Genomic DNA, 15,834 nt, shown 5'->3' on the forward strand with positions numbered 1-15,834 from the left:
TCCTTCAGCGCCCGGAGAGCCTGCTGGCACTGCTCAGTCCAGACCACCTGGTCTGGCTTCCCCTTTTTGCACAGCTCAGTGATGGGGCCGGCTATGGCGCTATAGTGGGGCACGAACCTTCGATAGTACTCCGCCATCCCAGTAAAGGCCTGGACCTGCTTTTTGGTTTAGGGGGCAGGCCAGTCTCTGATCACCTCCACCTTGGCTGGTTCCGGCTTTAGGCAGCCGCTCCCCAGCCGATGGCCCAGGTAAGATACTTCAGCCATCCCCACCTTGCAGTTCTCAGCTTTTATGGTCAGCCCAGCCTCTTGGAGTTGGTCCACCTCTTGTCTAACCTGGGACACGTGGTCCTCCCAGATCTGGCTAAGGACACATATTTCGTCAATATACGCCACGGCAAAACTCTCCATCCCACTCAGTAGCTGATCCACCAGGCGCTGGAAGGTGGCCGGCGCTCCCTTGAGGCCGAAGGGCAGGGTCAGAAACTCATAGAGCCCCAGAGAGGTGATAAAGGCTGATTTCAGCCTGGCATCTGCGTCCAGCGGCACTTGCCAGTAGCCCTTTGTAAGATCCATGGTGGTGAGGTACCAAGTGCCTCCCATCTTGTCTAGGAGCTCGTCGGGCCTGGGGCCTTTCTGGCCACAGTGGTAGCAGCCCACATCCCGTTGGTCCCCTCGAGCTGGTCGCTTGGCCCTGATGCCGGATGTTTCCCTTGGGGGAGGGGGTTCTCCATGGTTCCCCAATGGGAGGTCCCAGGGTGACTCTCTCTGCATCATGGCGGGTCTGTTCCTTTGGGACTCCTCCCTGCCACCCCCCGACCGGCACTTCACAAACTCATCGGCCAGCTGCCCTGCATGTCGCGGGTTCTCTGGCTTTTGGTCCCTCAACCACAGCCTTAGGTCGGATGGGCACCGCTCATACAGTTCTAGTACGATCAGTTTAACGAGGTCCTCTTTGTCTAGGCCCCGTCTGCCCACTTGCTGGCATATCCCTCCACGCGGACGGCTAGTTGCAGATATGAGACCTCAGGGGTTTTATACTGACTCCGGAACCTTTCCCGGTACATCTCAGGAGTCAGCCCAAACTCGCGCAGCAGGGCCTGCTTGAATAGTTCGTAGTTCCCTTTCTCCTCCTCTCCCAGCTGGCGGTATAATGCCACGGCCTTGGGGTCCAGTAAGGGGGTGAGAACCCGGAGCCCGTCTGCAGGATCAACCTGATGCAGCTCGCAGGCTGTCTCGAAGTCATCCATGTCCTCCCGCTCCTTACGCTGGGCCAGGATGCACTTATCAAAGCTCTGCACAGTCCTGGGCTCCCCCTCACTCACCGCAGCTGGGGGCCCGCTGCCCCTCAGCCTGGCCACTCCAGCTCATGCTGATGCTGTCTCTCTTTCTTCCCGCTCCTCCTTTAGTTCCTGCTGCCTCAACTCAAGGTCTTTTGGTTTTAGCTCCTTCTCCAATTCCAGCTGCCTCAGCTCCAGCGATGGGGAGCTCTGCCGGGACGATCCCCTGCTGGCTGTGGGGGGGTCACGGTGCCCTCAGTATTTGCTGGGCTCCTCCCAGCCCTTCCTCTAGGTATAGGTTGGCGGGTCTCGGGAAGCCCTCAGCAGCCGTCTATTCACTCCCCGCTGGGACAGACACTGGTACCTGCACTGCATCTGCCAGGCTGCTTCCCTCAGAGACAGGGATCAGTTCATTCAAGCGGTCTCCCTCCTCCAGCTGGGCAATCAGCTGGTCTTTGGTGAGCCTGCTGCTGCGCAGCCCCCTCTGCTTGCACAGCTCCAGCAGGTCGCTCTTAAGGGGCTTGTCATACGTCTTCCTGCTGGTCACTCAGAGGCTGGGGTGCTCGTCACTCCCCACGGTTTCCAGGGAGCACCCCTAGCATGCCAGCCCTTCTCAAGGTCATCACCTCTTTGCGGGTCGAGCTGCAGACTCCTCCTCCCCGGGACCTCTCGCTGCAATCCCCCGGGGGACCCTGTTACTGCAAAGTCCTTCTCGCTGGTTGCACACTCCTAGGGGTTAATCACTCCCTGAAACCATGTCTCTGAATCTTAAGCACACCTGGTCCCCGTCAATCCCCCTTCGTTTTACTGCTCCCCAGTCACTTACTGCAGGAAGCGCCATCCACGGGGTGCAGTAGATCCCACCTCTGCCACCAGTTGTCACGGAGTGGAGGACTCAGGGCCCTGCACCCCTCTTCCTGGGACTCACAGTGACTCTCAGCCAGCCAGTAAAGCAGGAGGTTTATTAGACGAGAGGAACACGGTCCCAAGCAGGGCTTGTAGGTACAACCAGGGCCCCTCAGCCAGGTCCCCCTGGGGGCAGGGAGCTTAGACCCCAGACCTGGGTTCCTGCCTCTTCCCAGCCAGCCCCAAACTGAAACAAACCTTCCAGCCAACTCCCTCCCCCCCCCCCCGCCGGCTCCTCCTCTCCCTTTGTCCAGCTTCCTGGGCAAAGGTGTCACCTGGCCCCACCCCCTCCTGGCTCACGTTCCAGGCTCAGGTATCTTCCCTCACCTAAAGTCACCCCCTGCTTTCCCCTCCCCCTTGCAGACAGTCCCATCAGAACTAGAGGACATTCCCAGGTCAATCTGCCCCCCTCCCTGCTGCGTCACATTGGGGCAATGGGCCTGTTCTCCTGGGAAGGGGGCAGTGGTACAGCACCATGGGGCAGGCTGCCTGCTCAGTGACCGTGCTGAGTCCCCACCCGCTGGGCGTGAGGCCGACCTTCTGGCTCCCAGGCACTGGGTTACCCTGGCTGTCCAGCCAAGGTGCTTCGAGCCTGGGCCTCAGGGTGGCCTGCAGGGGGGATGGTTGGGCACAGCTGAGAGCCTGGTGCTGCCTGCACCAGGCACACAGGAATACTGCTGCTGCTGGCTGTTGGCACACCCTGGCAGAGCTCTGTGGGGTGGAGCTGATCCCAGGGGATTGGGGATAGACGTGCATAGGAGAGGGCAGAGGCTGGGCTGCTGGCCCATTCCTCCCCATGTACTCCCTGAGGGCAGGGGCCAGGCGGGTTTCTTTGCCCACAAGAGGCTGGTACAGAGGTCTGAGCACAGGGCTGGGAGCATCTCCTCTCTCCTGTTGCTGAGAGCTCCCCCAAGCCTCTGCGTCCTGCAGCTGGGGCTCCACTCACTGCTTTGTGATGCTGATGCTGCCTGAGGCCCCCCCAGCACCTGGTGCAGCCCTGAGGGAGTGACACGTGGGCGAGGAGCCGGGAATAGCTCTGTGTGTGGGAGGCTGCCGGGTGGGGGAGGGCGTGAAGCCGGCTGGGCTCTGAGCTGGCAGAGCTGCTCTGGGATTGGGGGTGCAGGCCTGACTGGGAGCGAGTTCAGCACCTCACTTGTCTCCCATGGGGGTACCGTATGCACTGAGTAGGGGGGTCCCTGGAGAGCGCGGGCCCTGAGAACGGGGCAGGGGCTCCCAGCAATCCCTTACAGCGAGCCGCGTCTGTGCCCTGAGCCCCTGCGGGGGCCGAGAGCACATAGCTCCTGGGGGGTTAACCTGGGCAGAGGCTATACGGGAGCGGCTGGGCGGCAGTGGGTGACTAGGTGCCAGTAGCCAAGTGGCTGGTTTGAGGAGGGGGCCTGTCCCAGGCGATGCTAGCTGTGCCCTGGGGCCGCTAGGCCAGGCTGCTCCTGCTTGGCTAATGAGCTGGGGCTGATGGGGGTCACTGAGCGTGCACTCAGCCCCTCTGCGCCCCTGCAGCTCGGGGAGCCTGGCTGTGGGGCTGCTCTCTGCCCTCCACCGCATGCCCCCCAAGCCATGGGGCCCCAGCAGGATCGGTCTTCCAGGGAGGTTCCCGTCTCTGTGGAAGTAACGCTGGAAACTTGAGGCCTGTCTGAGCCAGCGGGGAGCCCCAGCCGGGTGCTGCCCTGGGGCTGGTGCCTTCTGTTTGGGTTGGCCATGGGTGGGCACCTGCGCTTGGGGGGCACTTCCCCTCCGGTCCGGGGAGTGGGTGCAGCGCCTGCTGGTGGGTGTGCAGGGCTCGTCCCCCGGGACTGCAGAATGCAAACCAGGCCCTCCGTCCCCAGGCCTGACGCTCCCTGCAGACCTACGCTGCTCCCTGCCTGGGGTGTGCCTGCCCTGCCCCCCGGCTCCACTGGGCCCCAGAACAGTCCCTGCTCCCAGGCTGCCCCAGGCCTGGTGCCAGGTTGCTAGGGGAAACCTTAGGGTTTCCCTAGCTACCGGCTGAGCCCCTTAGCAACCGTCGCCAGGGCAGCCGATGGGAGGAACAGCCAGACGGGCCCTGGGAAGCTCTGGGCAGGGGCAGGTTCCTGACACCTCCGGATAGCACGGTGGGAGGGGTAGGTGCCCCAGAGCAGTGCGGGGGTCGGGGGGAGGAGACGGTGCCCAGGACTGGTGCTGCCCCGCTGCCATATGCTCCAGCTTCCCCCCGGTCTGTCTTCTGCAGCCCCCTGGGGGCCCCCTGCCCATTCGCGGCACTTGTGCCCACCCCAGAGTGAAACGCCCAAAGCAGCTGCCCCCTGGGCCTGCTCCAGCTCTGGGGGTCGGGGCTCAGGGCTGCGTGGCCCTCTCTGGCTGCTGGCCACCCACCCTGGTGCCTGCCGAGGGGGCAGCACCTTCTGCCTGTCCCTTGGTGCTTCACACAGCCTAATTAAACCTCACACTGAGACGGGACTTGTCCCTGGTCACACAGCGAGTCAGTGTGAGAGCCTGGATAGAACCCAGGAGTCCTGGCTCCCATCCCCTCGCTCTAACCACCGGACTCCACTCCCCCCAAGAGCCTGGATAGAACCCAGGAGTCCTGGCTCCCATCCCCTCGCTCTAACCACCGGACTCCACTCCCCCCCAGAGCCGGGATAGAACCCAGGAGTCCTGGCTCCCATCCCCTCGCTCTAACCACCGGACTCCACTCCCCCCGAGAGCCTGGATAGAACCCAGGAGTCCTGGCTCCCATCCCCTCGCTCTTACCACTGGACTCCACTGCCCCCCAGAGCCTGGATAGAACCCAGGAGTCCTGGCTCCCATCCCCTTGCTCTAACCACCGGACTCCACTGCTCCCCGAGAGCCTGGATAGAACCCAGGAGTCCTGGCTCCCATCCCCTTGCTCTAACCACCGGACTCCACTGCCCCCCGAGAGCCGGGATAGAACCCAGGAGTCCTGGCTCCCATCCGCACTCTAACCCCCTCCCTCTCCCAGAGCTGGGGCTTCATCCCTTACTAACCAGCTTGTCTGGGGTGCTCTAGGTCTTTGTGTCCGAGTGCCCGGCTGGCATTTGCCTAGTGCCCGCCCCGGGTCTCCACCTTTGGGGCGAGGGCCCCCAAGCGCTCATGAGGGACGTCCCCTCCTGCCAGGCTGTGCCCTGGTCTGGCCCAGCTGCCGAGCCCTTGGCAGGTGTCCCTGGTGGGGGCCGTGGTACCGGCAAGTGGGGCGTCTAACCATCTCCTGCCCCTACAGACCCTGGCTGGGCTTCTATTAACCGCGGCGTGCTGATCTGCGACGAGTGCTGCTCCGTCCACCGCAGCCTGGGCCGACACATCTCCATCGTCAAGCATCTGCGCCACAGCCCCTGGCCCTCCCCGCTGCTGCAGGTGGGTGGGGGCAGCGCCTGGGGGGCAGCCTCAGCCCCGTGTGCTGGGGGTCAGCAGGGGTCTCTGTGCGGCTCCCCCTCCCCCGGCACTGCCCGTGGGGGCTGCCTGATACAGCGTCTCTGGGATCGGCAGGAGTTGGGATTGTTCCATGTTACGTGAGCCGCGACGGGTCCTTTCCTGGACTGCCGGCCCTGCTTTGCCAGTGGGTTTGTGCCCACGGCTTCCTGGCTTGACCTCCGCCCGGCCTGTGCCATCCCCTCCCCCCCTTCACGCTGCTGGCGGTTTGTTCAAATTATTTGTATTGTGTGGCTTTGTAGTACTGATAAAATGAGTGACCTTTTCCCCTTCCTCACTCGGGCTAGTGCCCCTCCTGACCCGCAGCCCCTGCTAGCCCAGCCCTGGTGCCCTTCACTCCCGACCCACAGCCCTGGTGCCCCTCACTCCCGACCCACAGCCCCGTACTAGCCCAGCTCTGGTGCCCCTCACTCCCAACCCGCTGCCCCTGCTAGCCCAGCCCTGGGTCTGCAGTGGGAGACCTGAGATTTGGCTGCCCAGCTCTGTGGGTCAGTGAGATGGTGGCAGAAGCTGCCCTGAGCCAGCACATCTCTCTCCCCAGATGGTGAACACTCTGGCCAGTAATGGTGCCAACTCCATCTGGGAGCACTCGCTGCTGGACCCGGCGCAGGTGCAAAGCGGGCGACGCAAGGCCAATCCTCAGGACAAAGTGCAGTAAGTGTCCCCCCTGGTGAGCAAGCGGCTAGCTTGGCGCAGTCTCACCCTGTCCCCTCTCTCCCCAGCCCCACCAAGTCCGAGTTCATCCGTGCCAAGTACCAGATGCTGGCCTTCGTGCACAAGCTGCCCTGCCGCGACGATGATGGTGTCACCGCCAAGGACCTCAGCAAGGTTGGGGGCCCGAGCAGCAGGCGTGGCAGTGGGGGGCCTAGGGGTGCTGAGCTCAGGGCTGGATCCCCGAGAGGAATGCCTTGCTGTGATGGGAGCATGTCCACCCCTCTCAAGCCCGCCACGCTGGGCACTGTTGGGGGCAGGGGGTCCTTGGTGCCCTCCAGCGGGCACTGGGGTGGGACTGACACTGGAGACTCGTGCGTTCGGCACCAGTGGGCCCAGGTTCGAGTCATGCAGTGTTATGAGGGCGCCTGGGGCTCCCCCCTCTGTGCATGTGGTTTGCCCCCAGTGAGACCGTCCCAGGGCAGCTGCTGCTGTGAACAGACCGCAAGCCCTGCTGGGCCCTGGGCTGGGACAGACTGTCAGCCGGCTGGGTGATGCCAGGTTTTCTCCCCACCCCGGCTCAGCATGGAGCAGCCAGCGGGCCTGGATCCCCAGTGCCATGTGCTGCCCACCCCTGCCCCTCCCAGCAAGGCAGGTGTGTGACAGAGTGCCCGGGCGATGCTCTGGAACTGCTCCCCACAAAGCCAGGCCGGACTCTGGGGAGCCTCCTCTCCCTTGGAGCAGACTGTCTGCAGGGCAAGAAGCTCCCACGGCTTCACCTCCTGGGTCTCTCCTTGGAGCATTCAGCATCCTCTGCCCTTCCGTGCACTTCCCACAGCGAGTTCGCCCAGGTGGGGTCCTGGGGAAGCCACAGGGTCCTGCACCCCCACTTTGCAGTCAGACGTGACCCTCAGCCAGCCAGTAACACAGAGGTTTATTAGATGACAGGAACACGGTCTAAAACAGAGCTTGTAGGTACAGCAAACGGGACCCCTCGGCCGGATCCATTCTGGGGGGCAGTGAGCCAGACAGCCCCGTCTGCCCTCACTCCCCGTCCCCAGTCAGCTCCAGACTGACCCCCCCCAGCCCCTCCTTTCTAGCCTTTGTCTCTTTCCCAGGCCAGGACGTCACCTGATCTCTCTGTTCTCCCACACCTTTAGCATCCCCTTGCAGGGGGGAAGGGCCTGGGCCATTAGTTGCCAGGAGACAGAGTGTCAGCCAGAAACTGAGGCACCCACACAGTATTCAGAGGAAACATTAAGAACAGACCCACTTCGTCACAAGGTGCTCTTCCAGTCTCTGAGACCCTCCCCTCGTCCAGCACCTCTCATGGCTGGTGTCACTGGCCCAAGCCAGCCCAAGGGCTCTCTTATGGGTTGGTTCACCGAACCCCCCCTTGGGAGCTGCCACCTGATATGCTGAGACTACCCCAAGCCCATTTTCCCTGGCAGCCTGGGACTTCAGAACCTTGCCTTGTTGAGCCAGACCCATTGGCCTGCTGCAGCCCAGACCCAGGTCTGAACTACGCCCCCAAAAAGCTGCAGGCTTAACTGACAACAGCTTAAGAAGTGCTCCTGTCTCCAGCACCCGGATACCCAGTTCCCAATGGATCCAAACCCCAAATAAATCCGTTTTACCCTGTATAAAGTTTATACAGGATAAATCATAAATTGTTAGCCCTCTATGACACCGATAGAGAGAGATGCACAGCTGTTTGCCCACCCCCTGGGTGTTAATACAAACTCTGGGTTAATTAATAAGTAAAAAGTGATTTTATTCAATACAGAAAGTAGGATTTACGTGGTTCCAAGTAGTAAGATACAGAACAAAGTGAATTACCAAGCAAAATAAAATAAAACACGCAAGTCTAAGCCTAGTACAGTAAGGAACTGAATACAGATAAAATCTTGCCCTCAGAGATGTTCCAATAAGCTTCTATCACAGCCTGGACGCCTTCCTAGTCTGGGCCCAGTCCTTCCCCGGTACAGCCCTTGTTCCAGCTCAGGGATTTCTAATGACTGCAGCCCCCTTTGTTCTGTTTCACCCCCTTATATAGCTTTGGCACAAGGCGGGAATCCTTTGTTCCTCTCTGGGCCCCCCCCCCCCTTCCTGCTCAGTGGAAAATCACCAGGCTAAAGATGGATTCCAGTTCATTTGACATGATCTCATGTCACTGTAAGAGCCCCCCAAGCCTCCATTCCTCCCAGCCTGCCTCACAGGAAGGCCAGCGAGCAAACAGCCATCCACAGTCAATAGTCCTGGTTAATGGGAGCCATCAAGATTCCAAACCACCATTAATGGGTCCCACTTTGCATAATTACAACAGGCCCTCAGAGTTATGTTCCCTATTTCTAGTTTCAGGTACAAGAATGACACACACACACGAATAGGATGATCAAACTCAGTAGATTATAAGCTTAGTAACGATACCTTACAAGAGACCTGTTGCATGGAGCATATTCCAGTTACATTATATTCACACTCCTTAGCATGTTTTCATAAAATCATGTTGAGCGCAACGTCGCAGGCACCTCCCGGGCCAGCGGCAGGTCCCAGGAGGCCGGCGGGATGGGAGGGCAGCAGGTTCTGCTGGGCCGGGCAGCTGACGCTCTGCTGTCTCCTCTAGCAACTGCACTCCAGCGTGCGGACGGGGAACCTGGAGACCTGCCTGCGCCTGCTCTCGCTGGGCGCCCAGCCCAGCTTCTTTCACCCGGTGAGGCCTGGCCGGGCGCCTCTGCCCTGCAGCGGGGACGGGGAGGGGCGCAGGCTCTGGGCCCTGCTGGCTCAGGAGGGCAGCACAGGTGAGGGTGGGGAGGGAGCGGTGATGGCAAGTCCTCATTCCTGTGCTGGCATTAGGGGGCTGGGGCAGGGCTGGGCACCAGGGGGCAGGAGCCTGGCATGGAGCCGGGGTTCCCGGTTCACTGCTGCAGCAGGGGGCGCCCCCTCTCCGCCCCAGGGCAGGCCAGTCCCTAGTCCGGCACCACACTGCCCCCTAGTGCCAAGCACCATGACTGCTCCGAGAGGGGCAGAGACCAGTGACAGTGCGGGGGCTGGGGAAGGCTCCCTAGAAAGAGATCGGTCAGGGAGGGGGACCTCAGAGCCAGGCCCCCTGTGGTTTCCATTTTCACTGGCAACGGGACAGCTCACTCCCGACTCGCAGCCCCCGCTAGCCCAGCCCTGGGGCCCCTCACTCCCAACCCACAGCCCCCGCTAGCCCAGCCCTGGGGCCCCTCACTCCCAACCCGCAGCCCCCGCTAGCCCAGCCCTGGGGCCCCTCTCTCCCGACCCACAGCCCCCGCTAGCCCAGCCCTGGGGCCTCTCACTCCCAACCCGCAGCCCCCGCTAGCCCAGCCCTGGGGCTCCTCACTCCTGACCTGCAGCCCCCGCTAGCCCAGCCCTGGAGCCCCTCCCAACCCGCAGCCCCCGCTAGCCCAGCCCTGGGGCTCCTCACTCCTGACCTGCAGCCCCCGCTAGCCCAGCCCTGGGGCCCCTCCCAACCCGCAGCCCCCGCTAGCCCAGCCCTGGGGCTCCTCACTCCTGACCTGCAGCCCCCGCTAGCCCAGCCCTGGAGCCCCGCCCAACCCGCAGCCCCCGCTAGCCCAGCCCTGGGGCCCCTCACTCCCAACCCACAGCCCCCGCTAGCCCAGCCCTGGGGCCTCTCACTCCCAACCCGCAGCCCCCGCTAGCCGAGCCCTGGGGCTCCTCACTCCTGACCTGCAGCCCCCGCTAGCCCAGCCCTGGAGCCCCTCCCAACCCGCAGCCCCCGCTAGCCCAGCCCTGGGGCTCCTCACTCCTGACCTGCAGCCCCCGCTAGCCGAGCCCTGGGGCCCCTCACTCCCAACCCACAGCCCCCGCTAGCCCAGCCCTAGGGCCCCTCACTCCCAACCCGCAGCCCCCGCTAGCCCAGCCCTGGGGCCCCTCACTCCCAACCCGCAGCCCCCGCTAGCCCAGCCCTGGGGCCTCTCACTCCCAACCCGCAGCCCCCGCTAACCCAGCCCTGGGGCTCCTCACTCCTGACCTGCAGCCCCCGCTAGCCCAGCCCTGGAGCCCCTCCCAACCCGCAGCCCCCGCTAGCCCAGCCCTGGGGCTCCTCACTCCTGACCTGCAGCCCCCGCTAGCCCAGCCCTGGGGCCCCTCACTCCCGACTCACAGCCCCCGCTAGCCCAGCCCTAGGGCCCCTCACTCCCAACCCGCAGCCCCCGCTAGCCCAGCCCTGGGGCCCCTCACTCCCAACCCACAGCCCCCGCTAGCCCAGCCCTGGGGCCTCTCACTCCCAACCCGCAGCCCCCGCTAGCCCAGCCCTGGGGCTCCTCACTCCTGACCTGCAGCCCCCGCTAGCCCAGCCCTGGAGCCCCTCCCAACCCGCAGCCCCCGCTAGCCCAGCCCTGGGGCTCCTCACTCCTGACCTGCAGCCCCCGCTAGCCGAGCCCTGGGGCCCCTCACTCCCAACCCACAGCCCCCGCTAGCCCAGCCCTAGGGCCCCTCACTCCCAACCCGCAGCCCCCGCTAGCCCAGCCCTGGGGCCCCTCACTCCCAACCCGCAGCCCCCGCTAGCCCAGCCCTGGGGCCTCTCACTCCCAACCCGCAGCCCCCGCTAACCCAGCCCTGGGGCTCCTCACTCCTGACCTGCAGCCCCCGCTAGCCCAGCCCTGGAGCCCCTCCCAACCCGCAGCCCCCGCTAGCCCAGCCCTGGGGCTCCTCACTCCTGACCTGCAGCCCCCGCTAGCCCAGCCCTGGGGCCCCCTCACTCCCGACTCACAGCCCCCGCTAGCCCAGCCCTAGGGCCCCTCACTCCCAACCCGCAGCCCCCGCTAGCCCAGCCCTGGGGCCCCTCACTCCCAACCCACAGCCCCCGCTAGCCCAGCCCTGGGGCCTCTCACTCCCAACCCGCAGCCCCCGCTAGCCCAGCCCTGGGGCTCCTCACTCCTGACCTGCAGCCCCCGCTAGCCCAGCCCTGGAGCCCCTCCCAACCCGCAGCCCCCGCTAACCCAGCCCTGGGGCTCCTCACTCCTGACCTGCAGCCCCCGCTAGCCCAGCCCTGGGGCCCCTCACTCCCGACTCACAGCCCCCACTAGCCCAGCCCTAGGGCCCCTCACTCCCAACCCGCAGCCCCCGCTAGCCCAGCCCTGGGGCCCCTCACTCCCAACCCACAGCCCCCGCTAGCCGAGCCCTGGGGCCCCTCACTCCTGACCTGCAGCCCCCACTAGCCCGGCCCTGGGGCTCCTCACTCCTGACCTGCAGCCCCCGCTAGCCCGGCCCTGGGGCCCCTCACTCCCGACCCGCAGCCCCCGCTAGCCCAGCCCTGGGGCTCCTCACTCCTGACCCGCAGCCCCCGCTAGCCCAGCCCTGGGGCCCCTCTCTCCCGACCCACAGCCCCCGCTAGCCCGGCCCTGGGGCCCCTCACTCCCGACTCACAGCCCCCGCTAGCCCAGCCCTGGGGCCCCTCACTCCTGACCTGCAGCCCCCACTAGTCCGGCCCTGGGGCTCCTCACTCCTGACCTGCAGCCCCCGCTAGCCCAGCCCTGGGGCCCCTCACTCCTGACCTGCAGCCCCCGCTAGCGCAGCCCTGGGGCCCCTCACTTCCAACTCGCAGCCCCCGCTAGCCCAGCCCTGGGGCCCCTCACTCCCGACTCACAGCCCCCGCTAGCCCAGCCCTGGGGCTCCTCACTCCTGACCTGCAGCCCCCGCTAGCCCAACCCTGGGGCCCCTCACTCTTTACCTGCAGCCCCCGCTAGCCCAGCCCTGGGACCCCTCACTCCTGACCCTTAGCCCCCCGCTAGCGCAGCCCTGGGGCCCCTCACTCCCGACTCACAGCCCCCGCTAGCCCAGCCCTGGGGCCCCTCACTCCTTACCTGCAGCCCCCGCTAGCCCAGCCCTGGGACCCCTCACTCCCGACCCGCAGCCCCCTGCTAGCCCAGCCCTGGGGCCCCTCTCTCCCGACCCACAGCCCCCTGCTGGCCTGGCCCTGGGGCCCCTCACTCCTGACCTGCAGCCCCCACTAGCCCGGCCCTGGGGCTCCTCACTCCTGACCTGCAGCCCCCGCTAGCCCGGCCCTGGGGCCCCTCTCTCCCGACCCACAGCCCCCTGCTGGCCTGGCCCTGGGGCCCCTCACTCCTGACCTGCAGCCCCCGCTAGCCCGGCCCTGGGGCCCCTCACTCCCGACCCGCAGCCCCCTGCTAGCCCAGCCCTGGGACCCCTCACTCCTGACCCGCAGCCCCCTGCTAGCCCAGCCCTGTGACCCCTCACTCCTGACCCTCAGCCCCCTGCTAGCCCGGCCCTGGGGCCCCTCACTCCTGACCTGCAGCCACCGCTAGCCCAGCCCTGGGGCCCCTCACTCCTTTCCTGCAGCCCCCGCTAGCCCAGCCCTGGGACCCCTCACTCCTGACCTGCAGCCCCCTGCTAGCCCAGCCCTGGGGCCCCTCACTCCTGACCCTTAGCCCCCCGCTAGCCCAGCCCTGGGGCCCCTCACTCCTGACCTGCAGCCCCCGCTAGCGCAGCCCTGGGGCCCCTCACTCCCGACTCACAGCCCCCGCTAGCTCAGCCCTGGGGCCCCTCACTCCTTACCTGCAGCCCCCGCTAGCCCAACCCTGGGGCCCCTCACTCCTTACCTGCAGCCCCCGCTAGCCCAGCCCTGGGACCCCTCACTCCTGACCCGCAGCCCCCTGCTAGCCCAGCCCTGGGGCCCCTCACTCCTGACCCTTAGCCCCCCTGCTAGCCCAGCCCTGGGGACCCCTCACTCCTGACCCTGCAGCCCCCTGCTAGCGCAGCCCTGGGCCCCTCACTCCCTGACCTCACAGCCCCCTACTAGCCCAGCCCTGGGACCCCTCACTTCCAACTCGCAGCCCCCGCTAGCCCAGCCCTGGGACCCCTCACTCCTGACCTGCAGCCACCGCTAGCCCAGCCCTGGGACCCCTCACTTCCAACTCGCAGCCCCCTGCTAGCCCAGCCCTGGGGCCCCTCACTCCTGACCCGCAGCCCCCTGCTAGCCCAGCCCTGGGACCCCTCACTCCTGACCCGCAGCCCCCTGCTGGCCTGGCCCTGGGACCCTTCTAGTGGTTCGGTGCTACATGCCTGTTGCCCTTGTCTGACTGCCTTGCCCTGCCCTAGGAGAAGGGCACCACCCCACTGCACGTTGCTGCCAAGGCTGGACAGATCCTGCAGGCTGAGCTGCTGGTGGTGTACGGTGCCGACCCTGGGGCGCCTGATGTGAACGGCAGGACCCCCATCGACTATGCCCGGTGAGTGTCGGGGGCTGCCCGGCAGCAGGACCCTGGCTGGCTGCCCTGGAGAGGCCTTGCGCTGACCCTGTCCAGTGACTGCAGCGGTCCACGGGCAGTGCAGAGGGGTCCGAGTGGGTTGCTGGGGCCTGGAGCCTCTGCTGGCCAAGTGCAAAGCAGCCGTGACAGTGCCCCAGCGGGCGCTTGGCTGCTCTGCTCCTGGTCCGACCTCTGCCCTCCCCCTGCAGGCAGGCAGCCCAGCACGAGCTCGCGGACCGGCTGGTGGAGTGTCAGTATGAGCTGACGGACCGGCTGGCCTTCTACCTGTGCGGCCGCAAGCCGGGTGAGTGCACGGGTCGGGGGGACCCTGGGGAGGGCAGGGAGCTGTGCGGAGGGGCCGCGTCCCATGGAGGGATGTGAGTGGGGAGTGGGGAGGGGCTGCGCCCCAGGGAGGGCAGGGAGCTATGGGGGAGGGGGCCGCACCCTGGGGAGCGATGTGAATGGGGGAGGGGTTGCGCCGTGGCGGGGTATGTGGGAGGGGTGGGGCCATGCCCCAGGGAGGGATATGAGAGGGGAGGGGCTGCGCCCTGGGAGGGATGTGGGCGGGGGCCTGGGATTGCTGGGGGACAGTGAGCAGAGAGGCAGGTGGGTGCTGCAGGTGGGGCTGCAGTGGGGCCCATGGGGGGGTTCTCGCTGGAGCTGGGGGGCTCTGCCTGCAGCACTGGTTGATGCCCTGCTGAGCATGGTCCAGAGCAGCGACTGTAAAGGGTTGGTGACGCCCCCAGGGCGATGCGGCCCAGCAGCATCCAGGGCCCTGTGGGGTGCAGTTGTGGGTGTTCTGGGTGGGGGCTCACGGCTGCACCCACGGCAGCTCCCGGTTCTCCCTTCCCCACCCTCATGCCAGGTGTGGGGCTCCGGGCAGCGCCCAGCTAACAGTTGATGCTGTTGTTTTGCACAGACCACAAGAACGGGCACTACATCATCCCGCAGATGGCAGACAGGTGAGTGCCCCCCCGCCCCGCTCTGCAGCTGGGAGCCTGCCAGTGTGAGGGAGGAAATGCTGCCACCCTGTGGGCACTGCCAGAATTGCCTCTTGCTCCCACTGAGCCATGCAGGGGGTGCGGAGGGGGCAGCAGTGTGGGTCTCCCCTTCCCCACTAGCCCGCAGCTCCCATGCACACTGGGCCGTGTCAATGGTCTGGGACTGGCCCCTGTGCCCCTGAGTGCACTGCCCTGGAGAGGGGACACTTGGTCTCCAGGGTCCCCCAGGCCTTGGCCCCACTGGGGCCCTGCCAAGGGGCAGTGCCAGCACCTCCCTGCCCCTGGAGTGACCCAGCCCCTGTGCACAGGAGGCCCAGCAGCACTGGACCCCACAGCCCCTATCAGGGGGCAGGCTGGTGCAGGACTGTGGCAGGGATGGTACGGCTGCCCCGTGGACTGGAGCTTGGAGCCTCCTCGCAGGGAGGTAGAGGGCCCAGGGCCTCCTGGCAGGGCTGCAGCTGGGGCAGGTGCTGGACTTGCCTGCAGGGAGCGCTGGAGTAGAAAGGGGCCCCTGTGGGCCCCCTGTACCCAGTGCCCCCTTTTCTGGTTCCTGTGGCCAGTGCCAAGCCTGCCACTCTGCTCCCTTGGGTGTGTCTCTTGAGTGGTCCCTGGCGTGGGCGCTGCCCATGGGGCAGAGCGGTGGCTGGATGCCCGTGTCGGCCTGTGAGAGCACTGCATAGGGGCTGTGGGGCAGTGCAGGCGTGGCTGGTGTGGGCGTAGTTATGACAATGGTGGGCGTGGCTATGGCTGACATGGGCAAAGCAATGGCCATGTTGGTTGTGGGCATGGATGTGGGCGTGGCCATGACAGTTGTGGGCGTGACTATAGGCGTGGTCATGGCTGCTGTGAGCATGGTTGTGGTGGCTATGATGGTTGTGGGCATGGCTGTGGCCACGGTAATGGCAGTTGTGGGCGTGGCAACGGCAGTTGTGGGCATGACTATAGGCGTTGGCATGGCCGTGTGAGATGGTTATGGTGGCTATGATGGTTGTGGGCGTGGCTGTGGCCACTGTAATGGCAGTTGTGGGCATGGCTGTCAGTTGTGGGCATGCCTGTGGGCGTGGCAATGGCAGTTGTGGGCGTGGCTGTGGCCGTGGCATGCCACTCCTGCGTTTAACGCCCTCCTTTGTCCTGTTCTCCCCTCGCTGCCTTCTCCGGAGTGCAGGGCGCGCCCAAAGGGCACGGCGCAGAGGTATTGTCCCCTCCGCTCTGGTCTGTAGCGTCTGGGTGCAAAGCGCCGCTGGCACCCGCGGGGCTGCCCCTGCCACTGGCTCTTGGCCTTAACGTGCCACCAGCTGGT

At 65.5% G+C, this 15,834-nt stretch overlaps 1 protein-coding gene across 5 annotated transcripts in view; it reads left to right on the forward strand.

Moving 5' to 3' along the window:
• Positions 1-15,834, forward strand: part of GIT1 (GIT ArfGAP 1) — a 35,069-nt gene that overhangs the window by 8,404 nt on the left and 10,831 nt on the right. For 3 of the 5 annotated variants that reach the window (XM_050929267.1, XM_050929263.1, XM_050929265.1), the window contains exons 2-9: positions 5,418-5,551; positions 6,168-6,280; positions 6,349-6,454; positions 8,904-8,990; positions 13,385-13,515; positions 13,743-13,837; positions 14,453-14,495; positions 15,700-15,726. In XM_050929267.1, coding sequence (XP_050785224.1) covers positions 5,418-5,551; positions 6,168-6,280; positions 6,349-6,454; positions 8,904-8,990; positions 13,385-13,515; positions 13,743-13,837; positions 14,453-14,495; positions 15,700-15,726 — 736 coding nt within the window. The remainder of the gene's footprint in view (positions 1-5,417; positions 5,552-6,167; positions 6,281-6,348; positions 6,455-8,903; positions 8,991-13,384; positions 13,516-13,742; positions 13,838-14,452; positions 14,496-15,699; positions 15,727-15,834) is intronic. The other 2 variants (XM_050929266.1, XM_050929264.1) reach the window with 1 other exon arrangement.

Source organism: Gopherus flavomarginatus, chromosome 19, assembly GCF_025201925.1.
Source record: "Gopherus flavomarginatus isolate rGopFla2 chromosome 19, rGopFla2.mat.asm, whole genome shotgun sequence".
In the NCBI taxonomy this organism is placed as follows: Eukaryota; Metazoa; Chordata; order Testudines; family Testudinidae; genus Gopherus; species Gopherus flavomarginatus.